This window comes from Misgurnus anguillicaudatus, chromosome 15 (assembly GCF_027580225.2).
Source record: "Misgurnus anguillicaudatus chromosome 15, ASM2758022v2, whole genome shotgun sequence".
In the NCBI taxonomy this organism is placed as follows: Eukaryota; Metazoa; Chordata; class Actinopteri; order Cypriniformes; family Cobitidae; genus Misgurnus; species Misgurnus anguillicaudatus.
In genome coordinates, this window is record NC_073351.2 from 18,979,067 (window position 1) to 18,997,790 (window position 18,724).

General features: G+C 37.2%; 1 protein-coding gene across 2 annotated transcripts in view; it reads right to left on the bottom strand.

Annotated features, from left to right (window-relative positions):
• Positions 1 to 5,273: 5,273 nt before the first annotated feature.
• Positions 5,274 to 18,724, bottom strand: part of tspan18b (tetraspanin 18b) — a 48,854-nt gene continuing 35,403 nt past the window's right edge. For both annotated transcript variants that reach the window (XM_073853537.1, XM_073853536.1), the window contains exons 3-9: positions 13,487 to 13,582; positions 9,605 to 9,799; positions 9,430 to 9,508; positions 9,258 to 9,352; positions 7,733 to 7,909; positions 6,664 to 6,747; positions 5,274 to 6,015 (exon numbers count right to left, since the gene is read on the bottom strand). In XM_073853537.1, the coding sequence (XP_073709638.1) occupies positions 5,968 to 6,015; positions 6,664 to 6,747; positions 7,733 to 7,909; positions 9,258 to 9,352; positions 9,430 to 9,508; positions 9,605 to 9,799; positions 13,487 to 13,582 (774 nt within the window). In that variant the 3' untranslated portion in view covers positions 5,274 to 5,967. The remainder of the gene's footprint in view (positions 6,016 to 6,663; positions 6,748 to 7,732; positions 7,910 to 9,257; positions 9,353 to 9,429; positions 9,509 to 9,604; positions 9,800 to 13,486; positions 13,583 to 18,724) is intronic.

An 18,724-nucleotide genomic window follows, 5' to 3' on the forward strand; every position in this document is an offset into this window, starting at 1 on the left:
ATAAAAACATTTGTTTAAGTTGTTTGCCAATAATCGACATGGCAGAAATTGTTCTTGTCTTAATTCATGTATAATGCTGAAACAAATGCATGTCAGAATTACAGTTATGCCCACGGCTGACATGGAACGTTATTAACGGGTTTGGGAACAAATTTTGTTTGTTCTAACCAGTTCAGGAACGTCAATTTTAGGGTTGAACTGAAAACGTTAAAGCGTAAGTAAACCCCTGGTCAGATCTCAACGAAGATAGAGGGGACGAACTGAGCTCGTACCAAGTGTGTGGTGAGATCATAACAAGGGCGTGGTGAGCTTGAACCGGAGTTATTTTTTGGACTCAACATCCAATAGGAAAATTCAACTGCAGTAGCCACCGTTCAACCTGAAGAGGGCAGCACTCAGACGTTTTTACACCATAAATTGTAGTATTGAAACACTTTATATCCAAATGTCAAAAAACTTACTAAAATCAATGAACAGAACTAATAAAGCCGCATTCTTAGAGATCATTAACTAAAAAAAGTTGGTTTAGGGTTTAGTTACTCTTTAAAATACTGTTTCTGTTTGGAACGACCCAATTGGGGAAAAAAATCAGGTTTAAAGGGTCTGTATATTTTAGTATATACAGGGCCACTGCAATTTAGCCACTACCTGAAATTCACAATATTGATTTATGAGCTGCTATTTTCAGATAATCTTGCTCTGTAAGTACAGCAATATTTCAATTCAATAAATGCATACATTTCAATAAACAAACATTTCTTGTGGTTTAAGATCTGCACTATAGCCAACTTACCCAGAGAAAGGGTGTGGAAAGTGAAAGAAGGATTTATATGTAAACTACACTTTAGCAACAGAACAGTTCCTAATGATGACTGACTGTAATTCCAGAGAGTTTACACGGCATTCCTATGGATGTATGGTTAACCTAGTTTAAATGATTTAATATGGCAGACTCCCATACATCATTTCTCTCTTTGTTCTATGCTACATAATTTACTATGACTGGCCATAACACTGTAAAGAATGGCTGTAGTTATGCAGCTGTTTGCCAGCAACTTACTGTGGATTTAAATGTGTTATTTACTGGCAACAAAGTTTGTTCAAAGTTAAATGAACATTAAACATCGAGTCTTTGCCTTTACAGAATAACAAGAGCCTCATGCAAAGCATTCTGGGAACTAGAAATCCTCATCAACCTTTTTCTGTTTTTTCCTTCAGATTTTGGTTCCCAGAATGCTTTGCACGAGACTGTTATTTTATTCTGTAAAGATAAAGACTTGTTAATGTTTAAAGTTCATTTAGCTTTGAACAAACTGTTGCCAGTAAATAACAAACATTTAAATCTACAGTAAGTTACTGGCAAACAGCTGGCAGTAAAACTGTAATTTCTATAGACATATTTAACATTAAACAGAATACATGTCTGATATTTTGATGTAATTGAATCATCATTTAGTTTTTTTCCTGTTTTAAATGTGAAAACGGTTTGATCCCCATTGCACTTACATTCTTTATAGGCTGTTAAGTGCTATAAATAAATACAATGCATCAAAAAGTCAAAAAGATAAACATGGGAAAAATGAACACACTATGTGGAATGAGCATATCACTATAGTGCCAAGATTTAACATATTTCACCGAGCTCAAGGACAAACTTTCTCTTCTTCTTAGTTGTGCAACAGTGTTGGTTTTCATCCAGAGCCACAAGGAGACCGCCAGCACAATGCTTGTCACCCAATAAACCCTCCACTGGGACCAGACAGCCTTCCAGATGAGGCTGAGTCTCTCCCAAATGAATCCATCAGGGAAGATGCCTGGCATTCACACAGCCCGGTTTTACTTTCTCACTCTGTGAACGGTCTGATCTCTTCCCTCTTCTTGCATTTCTGGCAGTGTTTCGGTCCCTTAGGCTTTGCTAAACTCCATGCAAACACGCACAAACAGAAAACTGAACACAGGCCAAGAGACTAAGATAGAGATTAGGACTGAAGAAGAAGTGTTTGGTGAAAAGATGCAGAGAAAAAACTAAACTTAAAGCCAGCAATATTTCAAAACCTTTTTAAGTATGATGGATGAGTTGGCTACCTGTTAATTACTGCCACCTTTATTATCTGTTTAACTCACATAACCTTCATCTGCTTTACACTATTAATAAATGTTTAAGCTATGAAGTTTATTAGCTTGTCTATTTCACTCTGCCCTTTTCAAGATTGTCCATAAAAGATAAAGTTTTCCTTTTTTTAAATACTAAAATACAGTTTTATGAACTTCCTGACTAATTTTATTTTTAAGCTGCAAAATGTAACAAGCGTGTAAGGCTTACTCATCTGATTGTGTGATCATGACATGATGTTGAAGAAATATTATTTCATATTTATACCTCTATATGCTATATGGAACAACTAAACCTGCCAGTTATTTATCTACTACGATCTTCACTTTGATTGTTAAACAGCTATCAAACATTTACATTTTACAGATTTAAAGATTTTAGATGGAATTTGCATCTAAAATTGCATCCAACTACTAAAACAAGTAATGTGCAACCGGCATGTTACTTTTCGCAAGCGCGTAGCAAAGTGTCGCGCGCCCCCTGGAGGACCTTCCTAGTGTTTACCTGAGGCTTTCATATTCTCTTTCCTTTGTTTTTCTTGAATGCATCATTGTTGTTTGTTCATTTAAATTTTATATGTGAGATTACGGGGCATAGCGAGTCCACCGTCCATAAACAACTATAGATTGTTTCCCTTAATCATAGTTTTATTCTAGCAAAAGAGTAACCACGAGTTCTGACGTATAAAAGGATTAGTCCTTTTTAAAAAAAATCCAGATAATTTACTCACCACCATGTCATCCAAAATGTTGATGTATTTCTTTGTTCAGTCGAGAAGAAATTATGTTTTTGGAAGAAAATATTCCAGGATTTTTCTCATTTTAATGGACTTAAATGGACCCCAACACGTGGCAGTTTTAGTGTAGTTTAAAATTGCAGTTTCGGGGGACTCTAAACGATCCAAAACGAGGCATAAGGGTCTTATGTAGCGAAACGATTGTCATTTTTGGCAAGAAAAATAAAAAATATGCACTTTTAAACCACAACGTTCTCCGTTCCTGTGACACCCCAGCACGACCTCACATAATTGCGTAATGATGTGGAAAGGTCACGTGTTACATATATGAAACGCACATTTGCGGACCATTTTAAACAATAAACTGACACAAAGACATTCAAAATATAACAACGTCAGAACGGTCTTCTTTCTGTGGCATAGTTGATGTGATGACAACATATTACGTGAGGTCGCGATGGCGCATCACATGACTGGAGATATACGAGTAGTTGTGGTTAAAAAGTGCATATTTTTTATTTTTTTTGTCAAAAATTACAATCGTTTCGCTAGATAAGAGTAAGACCCTTATGCCTCGTTTGGGATCGTTTAGAGTCCTTTGAAGCTGTGTTGAAACTGCAATTTTAAACTGCATTGAAACTGTAAATGAAAAAAATATTGGAATGTTTTCCTCAAAAAACATAATTTCTTCTCGGCTGAACAAAGAAAGACATAAACATTTTGGATGACATGGTGGTGACTAAATTATCTGGATTTTTTTAAGAAAATGGACTAATCCTTTAATTACCATTTGTAAAGTCTAATATTTAAAGCGTAACTAAACCCCCGGTCAGAGCCTGACTCCACCCACTGGCAATATTTGAAAAATGCAAGAAAAGTAGGCAGATCCCAACAGAGATAGAGGGGACGACCTTAGTCTCAGCCGTCACGCCCACAATCAGTATTGAAGGTCTGGCTACGCGAGACTAGGACGACCTAAGCTCGTACCAAGTGTGTGATGAGATCGTAACAAGGGCGTGGTAAGCTTGAAACTGCTTACGTCACGAGTCATTTTTTGGACCCAACATCCAATAGGAAAATTCAACTCCAGTAGCCACCGTTCAACCTGAAGAGGGCAGCACTCAGACGTTTTTACACCATATATTGTAGTATTGAAACCATAGACCGTAAAAAAATATGGACGTAGTGTCCGTGACGTCACCCATTGGCTTGTGAAGATCGCTTTTGAAGCTTAAAGTAGGCGTTGCCTGCCGTCGCCATCTTGGCCGCGCGTCCCCGCGAATTACTCGCGGAAAACCGAAAATGGGTAAAGAGGCAGGACATGGGTGAAGCTGAGGTGAAACCACGCCCGCCTAGCGCGAGTCTAGTTACAGTAGTGGCTGTTCAACCGACACTCAAGCGGCCACGCCCTTAATTATGCAGAAGTTTAAGGCTTAATATAATCTAAACGGATGAGTTACAAAAAAATTCACCCCCCTCACAGTTGTCATGAAGGGCAAAATTAGCTATATAGGTCAAAAACACTTTTTGTACCAGGCTATAAACATATTATTTTCTACTGTAAAGTTGGCCATTTTTAACATGGGAGTCTATGGGACTTGACTCCCTTTTGGAGCCAGCCTCAAGCGGCCAGTCGATGAATTGCAGTTTAAGTCACTTCCGTGTTGGCTTCATTAGAGAGATCGGAAGGTTGCCCCTCGATTGAAACACTTTATATCCAAATGTCAAAAAAATTACTAAAATCAATGAACAGCACTAATAAACCATCATTCTTACAGATCAGTAACTAAAAAAAGTTGGATTAGGGTTTAGTTACTCTTTAATAAAATTGAGATGTCTACAATGAATGTAATACAAATCATAAATGCTTTAAATCTAGGTTCAGGTATTTTGCTTTTTATGTGGGAGTGAATAGGCTTATTTGTTTTGTGCATAATTCAGTTTAGGCAAACTGCATTTTAATTTCTTTTGACAAATATTATTTGATATTACTTATTACTTGATCGTTGATTTCTTATAATTTCTTTTTAGAAAATAATGTAGGCCTATGCAGCAACCTTTATTTTATATAACAGTCACCACAAGATGGCGCAATAGCACAGGTTTTTCTATAGTTCTCATATTGCTGTTATTACATACATTTTTGTGGCACATATTTTCTGCTATTTTCCGTGTTTTGCTACTTTTCATAAATACCACTTCTACTCCTAAATATTAAATGGACTGATTCAGTGTTTTACATGTCTCTTCTGTCGTGGGCAATCCAGGTCTAGAATATGTGGGCCAATGCTCCTGACTGGCAGAAAAAGCAAAGCATTTGTAAATGATTAAATACAAAAAAAAAAAAAAAACACTGATGTGCAGATAACTGTCACATTACAGTTTTTTTTTGTGGGAACAAACATGGAACTCCAAAGATTATACTTTGTTTAGAGACATGTGAGCAAAAGTTTGCTTTAATGTTAGTCTTAACTCAATACAAATGCATACACATCAATTTTAGCTAAAATCACATATAATTACTATGGCAATTAACATCACAATACAAAAAAGATGCTGGTTTTCAAGCAGGGAGAGGGGATACCCACCCTCCACAGACACACACATAGATCTCAAATGCTGCACTCACACAGAAGAATAGATAAAAATCGAAATTCACATGACTATACAACACTAATATAATGTGCTAGTGAAAGCTTGCATTCAAGGAGTGTGGTAATGTGTTGGGTGAGAGGAAAGTGGTTTGGTCGATTTCTAAAAGCACAAATGCCTATACAAACAAGCCAGCATTAATCAGTATAAATATTCTTCATCCAAAATCAGTGCAGCACCTTCATTTTTTTCAGGTTATCTTTTGAACACCTGGTCAAAATTACACAAGGACTTTCTAACAAAAAGCCCATTTTCGCAGTATTCAAAGAATGTTCTTTTTGTCAATGTTTTATTTTTGTTACCTTGTACCTCAAAGGTCCAGCTGTGAAGTACAGGTCAATGGTTCATTTTTTTTATTAATAATCTTAAAGATATAAAATGAAGTAAAACATTCTTTTGGCAAGTGGTTCAGTTGTCTTATTTTATGGTGTTGTCCTTTTTCGAAAAGCATTTTGGTGTAACTGATCTACTGGATCCCCCTGAACAGACACATGGCAAAGACCATTGCAAAGAGCTGTTGAGAAAGCAAACACAAACTTGTTAGATACATTTATGAAATAAATAATAAAAATGAAATAAAAACTGAAATGTCCAAATAGTTGTTTTACAAAAATAAAAAAGACACAAATTTTATGCATTCAAAATTACTTTGAACCCCATGAAATGTATTGTTGGTGACTACTGCCAAAATTTCCTCCATGTTAAATGTTGAACTTTTATTTTAGCTTTGATGCTATTACTCTCACAAAATAAAGCCAACTAAATAAGGTCCTATTAAAGATTGCTATGGTGCAGTTAAAGGGCTCTTTAAAGCTAGAGTCGCAGGCGGTAAGTAGCTTTCGGTATATGAAGGATACAATACTCTTTACAGTAGGTACTCCCAAGTTAATATGAGATAAGCAGAAACAGCATGTGTTGTTATGTGAGCTTTTAAAAACTCTCAACTATTTTGCCGTCATACAATTTATTTCTGTACTTCCGGGACACTACCACATGAGGGCAGCAGATATTCAATTTAAAGGTACAGTAAGTATCTCCTATTCTCTAATGTGCAAAATATTTTCAGATTCTTTGTGTATTTGTGGTGATTCTCAAAAGATCTATGCTATCTTTATCTACTGACAGATGTTATATCAATACAAAAGCCAATGTCATACTGTACCTCAATTGTGAGTACAACAATAGCCAGGGCACCAGCGACATAAATGTACATCTCAAAGTAGTCCACAACTGATGAATAGCAGCCCTGCCAATCCAAATATAAACATAAAAAATCATAAGATTGTACAGTTAAATGAATAATTGATAAAAAAACACAGCACAGCAGTGCTAACAGATTATTTTAGCAGAAGATTAATCATTGAATAATGACTTTTGGTCTGTTATTATGAACACAAATGCATTGTTCTGTATGCCTTCAGAGTATTTTACAATATAATGCATGAGTTGCATGGACTGTTTTCATGATTTTTGTTGTTTTTAGTTTAACAAGCATCTCATAATGAAGTAATATTAGAATAAACACAACTATCAGGGTTCCTGTATACCTCAGTGGTAGAGCATTGCATTAGCAGTGCATAAGGTAATGGTTTCGAACCAAGGGTATACACATACACTTTCAGAATAAGGTACAAAACGGTACAAAAGTTGTCACCGGGGCAGTACCTTCTCAAAAAGTACACTTTTGTACCTAAAAGGTGCATATTGGTTCCTCAAAAGGAACACATTGGTAGCTCATATCTGTACCAAAATTGACCTTTTTTAAAGGTACCATACCAGTGACACCTTTTGTACCTTTTTTCTGAGAGTGTACTGATAAAAAATGTATACCTTGTAATGCACTGTACTGTTAAAGTATCTGCCAAATGCATAAATAAGACTATTGTTCCATAGATAAATAAAAATAAAGTCAATTGCACAAAATTAAAAGACATAAAAACACAAAATCTTCAGTATATAGGCTTGCAACCTTTAAGACAGATCTGTACGTCTAAAGGACCCTGTTGGCAAACCCCCGCTTAAATTTCACTCTCATTCCCTTGCACAATGTCATTTAGGAAACTCTCGCATTTGCACACATTCCCCAGACGCTGAGAATGTGGAAAAAGCTTTGGTCAGCACTAAGACTGTGACAAAATCTGAGCGGTAACAGTATTTTCCCTCTTTGTGTATTAAAAAAGCTGTGAGCTTTTAAACAGACGTGAGATTTGTTGTACAGTATCAGAGCCCACCTTGTTGTTGCGGTACAGCATGTTGCCCGAGAGGCATTCCTCCCTGTTACTGAAAACCACATCTCCAGGGTGACTGTTTTTACGGCAGCATGCCTCGGGCACCACTTCACTGGGGTTTATAAGCCTGAAGAGGCTTTCCTCAAAGTCTTCTGGACTGTTCACTCCACAGCAGTCAAACTACACCAGAGAGATGAAAGATAAATCCCAGTTAGGAACTTAAACCCTCAGTGATATTAGAATGTGAATACATTTGACATTTTTTATTGTTCTGAAACCTATTGAGTTGCCTTCAGAGGTGCTTTCAATGCTGATTCAGTACGTATGCAACCTAAGCTGCCTGCACAAATCCATCTGTTTTTATGCATAATGCATTGCACATACATACAAACATACATACATATATATTTCAAAATACACTGTGAAAAAAATCATACAGACATGTTAAGGAAAATGTTGATTGTTGCACAGTATTGAGTTTTTTAATGTAAAACATTACTGTTGCATTGGACAGATACATGTAAGCAGTAAGGCTGCTTGCTATGTTTTGGAAAATCTGTAAGTTGAAGGGACACTTTTTGAAAATATGCTAATTTTCCAGCTCCCCTAGAGTTAAACATTTGATTTGTATCGTTTTGAAATCCATTCAGCTGATCTCCAGGTCTGGCGCTAGCACTTTTAGCATAGCTTAGCATAATCCATTGAATCTGATTAGACCATTAGCATCGTGCTCAAAAATAACCAAAGAGTTTCAATATTTTTCCTATTTAAAACTTGACTCTTCTGTAGTTACATCATGTACTAAGATCAACAAAAAATTAAAAGTTGCGATTTTCTAGGCCGATATGGCTAGGAACTATACTCTCATTCTGGTATAATAATCAAGAACTTTGCTGGCGTAACATGGCTGCAAGAGGAGCAAGGATATTATGCAGTGCCCGAAAATAGTCCTCTGCTATTGAAAGTTACCAAATGGACTATTTTCAGTCACTGCTTAATATCACTACGCCTGCTGCAGCCATGTTAAGGCAGCAAAGTCCTTGATTATTACGCCAGAATGAGAGTATAGTTCCTAGCCATATCTGCCTGGAAAATCCCTACTTTAATTTTCCGTCTGTCTTAGTACACGATGTAACTACAGAAAAGTCAAGTTTTAAATAGGAAAAATATCGAAACTCTTTGGTTATTTTTTTAGGTGCGATGCTAATGGTCCAATCAGATTCAATGGATTGTGCTAAGCCGTAATAAAAGTGGTAGCGCCAGACCCAGAGATCAGCTGAATGAATTGCAAAACTGTAAGAACCAAACGTTCAACTCCAGGGGAGCCGGAAAACGAGCATATTTTCAAAAAAAAAAGTGGAGTGTCCCTTTAATCTGTGAGACTTCTTGTCTAGTAAACACTTTTATTACCTATCTCCACTCTAACCAAATTAGAAATTCAATTATCATTCATTTCTATTCATCACAACCTTTAATAGTTGCTTCGTTCGTAGTTGATGTATAAAAATAAAGATTCATCAACACATACTGTGTTCATAATGGCGTTCCACGTTGATGTAAAGACATCCGTGTTGTTGTAACCTTGGTAGTGACTCTTCAGTTCTTTAGTGAAGTATTCTCTGGTCAGCTATAGACAGAAATTAAACAACTTTAGAGATACTGCTCACAACCTTTTCTCTCAACATTTTGGAGACTCTCACTCAGGTGTTCCCGAAAGATGAAGGCAAGTATTGCAGCCGCAAGCTCTGCCAGGAATATAATGAGGATCAGCATGAAGAACTGCAGAGGGAGAGATTGTGAAGTTAGGACAATATGACACCACCTTAATTAAGATTACTGAAACACAAGAACTCGCTGATATACAACAGGACTCACAAAAAGCAGCAGACACTTGTTTTCTCGTATGGCTCCGCAGCAGCCCAGGAACCCCAGTAAGAAAAGCATGCCTCCCATAGCCAAGATGATGTAGACTCCTGTGAACAGAAGGGGGTTGGCTGCCACTATCTCCCTAAAACCTGTGGGGTCCACCACCACCCAAACCCCAACGCCAAGCAGGAAGGAGCCGCCCAACTGAGATGGAGAGAGAAACAAAATGTAACATTGTACACAAATGTTCCACTTGACTATATAAAGAGTTTGGTTCCAAAACGCGATAAACACAAAAAAAAGAGTTACCACCAAAATCAGTATTGTATCAGGTCAGTATTAAAAAGTATATTCTTAATTTTACACAAAATCAGATATCCGCCGTGTTATTCTGTCATCTTTTCTCCTTTTTTACCCAAAACACGATAAACGCCGGTCCTCCTCTGCAGAATGCAATAAATCTGCTCAACAAATCACAGCGCACCATTCCACATATTGTAAACAACAATGGCGGCGCATTAAATACACACAGTGACAGAATCCTAGTTTTCCTGATCTACTTTGTACTTCGTGATCAACAAACAAACAAAAACAAAATAGTAATTTTGATGGCATTGATAAACCTGTGGTGGTTTTCTGTGGCGGAAAGAAACGTAGGCCATTCAAATCTAATAATTTACGCGAGAGGCACTCGTGCGAAGAAAAAATGCCGGCTGTTGTTTGTTCTCACACGACAGCATCAAGCTTCTGTCATGCTAACACATTGACCTCAGAGGATCTTATGAAAAACTTTCCATTATTTTACTCAAAGTCAACAAAAATCAGAAAAGCAGGAACAAAAATGTTTACAGCTAATTGCTGTTAAAAAAGTTCAGCGACGACGTACCAAGTATAATAGCAGAAATGAAAGTGTTCTTAATGTGACAAAGTAAGTGTTTTGTTTAATGACATTAATGTTAAATTTTTTAATCAGTGTATAGCACTAGTCAACTATAGGGTGGCCATTCGTGCCAGTTCCGCCAGACACGTCCCGAACATGTTTTCGTGTGCGTTCTCCGGATACGTCATCGAGGTTCTCACATTTCAATTAAAATACATTAGAAAATTAAGATTTATTTCTTTTAAAACATATAATCATTGTAGTTTCATTCTTACCTTGAAATGTAACGGTTGCTTTTCTGAAATTGAACCCGAAATATTAAACCTTGATGACGTGTGCGGTCGACCAACGCGACTTACGGAGAACGCACCCGAAAACATGTTCGGGACGTGTCTGGCGGAACTGACACGAATGGCCACCCTAGTCAACTACGAATTTAACATGGCAAATATGAATGCACATTTATAAATTGATGTAATAGATTTATAGCAATTTGAAAAAAAACTTAATGGATTTAGTGCATTTTGCGGAAATATAATCAGTTTTTATAATAAATCTTTGAAAATCAAGTTATGGATTTGAATTTTTTATGTTATTATAACCTAAAGATGCTATGTGAAAGTTTGTAACAGAAAATAGTGGTTTTCATCTTGTCACTTTCTTGGTATAGAAAACATTTTTACCCATTAGTCAAAATGGATTTATTGCATTTTTGAACCAAACTCTTCATATATATTTCACTACAGTTGGATCTTGAAATAAATATATCTATAAACAAGTCTTAATATCTCACAAATCTTTTATTTATCTTGCTAAAATAATGTTTTACTGCAAAACAACACAAAGGAAGGAATTATACTACAATATAACAGTCATGATAAATAATGAAAACCACTGTAAGGGCACAAATTGCTGAGCTGTTTACATTTGGTACTTGCTAAAGTGAACCTGAAGGTTAAGGTGCCAGCAGGCAGGAAAACTAATGGGCTTTACTCTGGAAATAAATCACTTCTGAGTAAACGGCTACTGAAAGTAAAAGCGCAAGCTTTAAGGTAAAAGCATAAAGGCAGAATGAGGAATTTTAGCCGGGAAGCCCTGCTGTTGCCTTTGCAGCTTCCCACATCTTCTACCTGTCAAAGTGATACCCATTCACCCCCCCCCCCCTCCAGACACCTCAAGCTCACAAACACACACAGATGAAAGATCAGGCAGACATCAGACTGGTGATTAAGCAGCTGAACAACTGTGTGTGTGTGTGTGTGTGTGCGTGTGTGTGTGTGTGTGTGTGTGTGTGTGTGTGTGTGTGTGTGTGTGTGTGTTTGTGGGGGTTTCGAGATAACAGCCTCACACAAAAACATATTCCTCAGTCTCTCTCTCTTGTGAGCCAAACCTAGAAATCTTTTTCCGGAGGGAATTAGTAGTCTGCGTGTCAGGCTGAACTCTGTCGCAGGCAGGTATTTTTGTCATAAAAGGTTTGAAAGGCAGCTTTTATCAAACCAAACAGCTGTTTTATTAGTTTGAGCATTGAATAAATATGAGCAGGTGTTACAAGTTGTATAATTGTGAGCGTTGTGCTTAACATTATTCATGTTGTGTGGGAAGAGAATTTATTTAGTCAAGCGAGATGAGTCTGGTTGTGGTCCAGATATTACTCTGTCTACAGCAATCCCACAGTGGGAATTTACACTGTCAACCTAGATTACTGATCAAAGCACTTTCTGCCTATTTCAAGTGTTCAAACGGCTATTTGTGAATTGTCTACAGGCTGAATTTTGGGAGTTAAATGATTGAAGTGAATAAATGAAGTGCATCCTTCATAAATGAGTATCTTGATAGATCGCTCGGTAAAACCCCAGTGCATCTGTTTTGGATGCAAGGAATGGATGTAACTAAATATTTCAAACTGAAGAGGATCAAATGAAAAACATAAGAGCCAGTCATTGAACAACCCATACATTTACCACATTCTGAATCTTGGGGATTGTTTGCAAAAATTTCATTTCAATTTAACTAATCATGAAAGGGACACTCTACTTTTTTTGAAAATAGACTTATTTTCTAGCTCCCCTAGAGTTAAACATTTGATTTTTACCGTTTTTGGAATCCATTCAGCTGATCTCCAGGTCTGGCGCTAGCACTTTTAGCATAGCTTAGCATAATCCATTGAATCTGATTAGACCATTAGCATCGTGCTAAAAATAACCAAAGAGTTTGTATTTTTTTCCTATTTTAAACTTGACTCTTCTGTAGTTACATCGTGTACTAAGACCGACTGAAAATTAAAAGTTGCGATTTTCTAGGCAGATATGGCTAGGAACTATACTCTCATTCTGGCGTAATAATCAATGACTTGGCTGCAGCAGGCACAATGATATTACACAGTGTCTGAAAATAGTTCCCTGCTATTGAAAGTAGCAAAGGGGACTATTTCCGGGCAGTTCGTAATATCACTACGCCTGCTGCAGTCATGTTACATCAGCAAAGTCCTTGATTATTACGCCAGAATGAGAGTATAGTCCTAGCCATATCTGCCTAGAAAATCGCAACTTTTAAATTTTAGTCAGTCTTAGTACACAATGTAACTACAGAAGAGTCAAGTTTTAAATAAGAAAAATATCGAAACTCTTCGATAATTTTTTTTAGTGCGATGCTAATGGTCTAATCAGATTCAATGAATTATGCTAAGCTATGCTAAAAATGATACCGCCAGACCCTGAGATCGGCTAAATGGATTACAAAACGGTAAAAATCAAATGTTTGGCTCTGGGTGAGCTGGAAAATGAGCATATTTTCAAAATAGTGGAGAGTCCCTTTAATAAAAAACTGACAAATCATGAATATGTGTTATAAAAGATGAGTTGGCTGTTTTCTTTGAAAAGCGGGACTACATTTCCTACAACTTCCATAATGATGGCATTTTATTTTTTTTTGAGTGGTCATCTACTCCATTTCACACTGTATCTGGTATATCTAACGTACAGGATGAATAGGGAGGACATGAAAATACTCAGAAAGATAAGAAAGTTGAAGACAAACATGAGGTATTTGATGCAGCTGAGGCAGTCTCCCTCCATGCTCGTCCCCCTCGCTGAAGCCTCCCCGAGCCCCTGCAAGTAAAACAAACATGACTTCATCTCTGTGAACTTAATCAGAAACACACGAAAACGTTCATCTTGACTTTCAGACTGACACTTTGCGTACAAACATCACCGTTAATCCCGAGATAAGTGTCACAGATTTATTTTTTGAGCTCAGTTAAAAGTTTCACACTGTTTGTGACAATCCTTATACCAAAAAAACCTTCAGCACAATCCTGTATTGGAAATGCATTCGAATAATGTGAATACAGTGCATACTAACATAAGCATTCTTTGTATTTTAAAGGCACAGGCTCCCTTTTAATGTAATTAATGAAGCTCTTGTGTTTCAGCAGACCATCCCTCTACCTGAAAAAGCACTCTGTGAGATGAAGGCCTATTACGCCACCACTTTCCTTAAATGAAACGGGGCGCTTTTCATTAGTTCTAGGAGAGCGCTAACATACCCTGCCATTACTCAGATAGCGCTTAAGGAGCATTACACGTTTCATCCTTACATATGTTTGAGTGTAACCTTATCTGTACTAATACCATACGTCTTGTTGTTGTACATAAGTAAAACGCATTCAACGGTGCAAGATGGATTGGATGTATTATTAGTAAATATAATAATCATAGCAGTGGGAACTCTATGTGGAGGGGATGGCAGGACTGTTGACTTAGAGCCAGAAATAGAACTTGGCTTGGGGACAAGCGCACTAGCCATGACCTCTCCTCTCCATTCCTTTCCACTTTCATATTGTTTTGTCTTATTAAAAGCAATCCCATTACTTTCTGGCAGAACTTTATCAAATACTGTCTTCTATCTTACTCAGTGTTATAGAGTCTATAGGAGTCGTGGGGAAAATACCCTGTTTATTCTGCACTTTCTCCAGAGCCAGTCCAGATCTGCCGGCAGTTTGATTTATACTGGGCTCCGAGATGCTTTACACCAGTGTGCTCCAACTGGGAATGTATATCAGCGCTTTACACTCCATCCAAATTCTGTGCTCATGTTTTAGCAAAAAAACTGAGAATGCCTCCTTAGATGTGTATCCAGACTTTGCAGGCCTGCATGTTTAAAGCTTTTTTCTGCCATATGTCTCTGGTGTTCCCACATTCAGCCGCTTCAGAAGAACATAACAAATTATGCAAGTGGGGACATCAGATTTTGATAATGAAAACTTTAATGTATGCAAACCCTAATTAAAACCCCCTGGTATGGCCTCTATTAAGAATGAGGGTAATTTAAACAGTAATTGGCCTGAGGGTGCTATAAGCACTTTGCAGACACTTCTTATGCTAGGGAACATAGTATCCATTAAACACAAACTGCATCTCAGCCTGTTCCTTTAGGACAGCGGAGGACTATAAGACTGAAATCATCATCATCATGGTATTTAAAGGAATATCATCTTATTTTTAAAAAGTATAGTCATCACGTTATCTTCTTAAACAGTGCTCAACCAATGCTATCTCACGAGAATTTGTATATATTTTACGACCACATTTGTACGTTTTTGTACAAATTGCCTTGACCCATGTAATGTTGGGGAGGCAGTGTAATGCTGCGTTCACACCAGCAGCGGTAGAGGCGTCAAGCGTGAGTAATTTCAATGTTAAGTCAATGTGAAGACGCGTTTACGGGCATCTGGAGGTCTTGCGGCGCCAATGAGGCGTTTAGCACGGCGCGAATTGAGCGTTGCCGCAGCAAACATGCGAGTTGAAAAATGTGAACTTTGGCGGAAAAACGAATCGCGTTAACCAATCAGGAGCTTGCTCTAGTAATGACGTGATTACAGGATGCGAGCGCAGTCGCAGAAGCCCCTCCCATGACATGATCAAGACATTTCCGTGTGAATGTCTTGATGACTAGAATTTCACGCACGGCTTTCACGCGCGAATAAAGCGAGTAAACTCAAAATGTTCAAGTGGCAAACCAGACATGGTAGACGTGAATTTGACGCCTCAAACGCGGCTGGTGTGAACCCACCCAGAGGTTTGGTTTCATTGTTGTTGTATTTGCATGATAATTGTACATTTTTGCACGATTCACTTCGTATGAATTCATACGATTTAGCCAACTCGTAAAATATGTAGGAATTGTCGTGAGATCGGGCTGGATCAACACCGCGTTTCAAGTCAAAATACGTGCGTGCTACAGATGCTTTATAAGGGTTTATGCAGCTTTTGAGTGTCTCTTTTATCATGAACCCTTTCGACGCGCATGCAGCAAGCACGTATTTTGACTTTACGCGCAAACCCTGAACACATATTTTGCTTTATCTGAGCAGGCACCGGCCCTCACTGCATTTGGATTACTTTAAAGATGGAGGGATGTGCTTTTTGGAGCTTCACCGTATTGAGTGCACTGTAAAATTCAATTGGCTTACAGAAAAATTTAAGTTGAAAAAGTTAAAAATATAGGTGTTATCAATTTAAGTATTTTTTAAGTGAAGAAATTTTTTAAGTAGGTCCAACTTTCACTTTTTACAATGTGTGCAAAAATTGGAAAAAGTGAGGGAAATGTTTGTGTATAAACAGAGGCTTCTTTGTTTTATTACAGACACATGAGAAACCCAAGAAACCACCCCAAGCCCATGTCAGCATACAGTAAACCACAACAAACCCATTAAGCACTCTTTATTTGATACACTTGCAGCCATATAATAGGAAACATCTCACAATCTACTTGTTTGACTTACTAAAATCTTTAGTGTTAAAATATCATGTAAAATATTCTAGTTACAAATATTTTTTTCTGCACAATGTCATGAAATACTGTGAAACAATGCAGACCAGCTAAAGACAACAGAAAATATAATATGTTGTCCATCGATTTCTCTGTGTTTTCTTCGGCATTTATTAATGTAAAGCTGCTTTGAACCAATTAAACAATTGTGAAAAGTGTTATATAAATAAAAAATAATAATTGAAAAAAAGAATACCTATACATTTTCATAGGAAGAACTTTAATGAATGCATTTTAGATTCACATCCCAAATAATGGTCCCTTCAGGGGGGTTTATCCCGAAAATGTGTCTTTTACTATAATTAGAGGCCAATTTTAAGGCAACTCATTAGTGTACTCAGTGCAATAGTTTTCATGTGTGTAAACTTCGCATGTCTGCAATACAGAGATTGCATACTTACAGATGCAAATCTGTTGGAAAATCTGTGTTCAAAATATTTTCATAAAACAGTGCTACATAAATCAGTCAAACATTCGCATTCAAGTAATAACATATATTCTGTATGTAACATCTGTTTTACATCTGAATCAGCTGTCTGTGAAATTCCACCTACTTTTTATACAATTCATTTCTACATATCTTCCTACATAATGTAATGAACATAATGTGAAAATATAACCTTGACATCTTTGATATTGACTGAGTAAGGTCATGTCAAAAATTGAAATAAATGAGTGAAATCCAACTTTAATGCTCCTAATCTCAAATTTAGATTATGAAACTTTAGCTTAGATGTAATATATGGTATGGTCTACTATATGGTTTACAACTGGAAAATTTAAAATATCGGTAAAAACCGAGGGGTAACCTACCCATCTCTCAGATGAGGCCAATACGGAAGTGAATTAAACTGCAATTCATCGACAGGCCACTAGAGGCTGGCTCCAAAAGGGAGACCTCCATGTTAAAATGCCCAACTTTACAGTAGAAAATAATATGTTTACAGCCTGGTACAAAAAGTGAATTTGGCTTATATAGTTAATTTTGCACTTCATGACAACTGTGGAGGAGGTTAAATTCTTTTGTAAGAATTTAGCCATTTTCGGCTATCAGCGAGTGATGGCGACGACAGGCACTACCTACTATTGGCTTCAAAAAAGCTCTTCACAAACCTATGGGTGACGTCACGGACACTACATCCATATTTTTACAGTCTATATTTGTGTTTTTTCATTGCGGGTGCCACCACTTATAATATTTTAGTAACTACAAAGCACTTCAGTCACACATGCAACACTCTAATGTTATACTTTGAAGTCTAACATTGGCAAGCAACACTCACATTTCCTTCAGAAAATACATAATCTGGTTTGCAAACTAAAAGCCACTTATCATCTGGAAAATACATTTATGCATTTGCTACATGCTTTTATCGACGCTTTTGGTGCATTCAAGCTATACATTTATGAGTAATGTACGTGAATTTAATGGGAATAAAACCGATGACCTTGGTGCTGCCAGCGCCATGCTCTATCATTTAAGGTACAGCAAAGACCATACATAAATAGCACGTCGTCCAGCACACAGCTTGAGGAGGTTCTCCTTGTAGTTGACACTTTTTAACATGATTAATCCACTGTTGTCCACAGTTGTTCCAAGCCAGCTAACTGGGACAAGATCATTAGCTCAAGGACAAAGACACTGTGTGTACTGGTGGTCAGCCTTCCACGTTCAGCCATGAGCTTGCATACATCAAGAGCAATACAGCACAAGATTCATAAGAGCTCAGCACTAAATCTCCTTTTAAATCAGACGATGACCTGAAATTAGCCCTCGTAGACGACTCCTCTTGGTTCTCTTCAATGCACAGCTTGAATAGCTAATAGATAATATGTCTGTGTGTGCATGTGTGAAACGCTCATGAATACCATGAATGATAATTCACTTTAGCAATACTGCTGTGTACGTTTAAATCGGGTCTGTTAGACATTTATCTGTCTTGTAACAGATGGGCTAGGCTTATACTAAGCTTTTGCAATTGACACCAAGGAATACAAGAATATAATCAATTGAATTTACTGTTTGTCTATCCCTCACAGCCTCATTCATTCACAAAAAATAACATGAGACCCTGTCTGTGAAATCCAGGCTAAAGTCTTACTACCTGCAGCGTTGGGTAAAAAACGGGCCGAACCCAACAGGTTGGGACATTAATCAACTTATGTTGGGTTGTTTTAACCCATTGTTGGGTCAAATATAAACATTTTCTGGGTTAATTTAACCGAACGTCTGGGTTAAGGACCATACACTTTTTTATTTTTAATCACTGATTTTACTTTAATTTTAAAGTGTCATGAAATTCCCCGTTTCAGCAGTGCTTTTCAAACCAGGAAAACAAAATGGTTTAAAAAAATGGTTTCCATTTGTAGTATGATTTGTGACTATTACTGTTTTAAGAGATGTGCAACACGTATATATC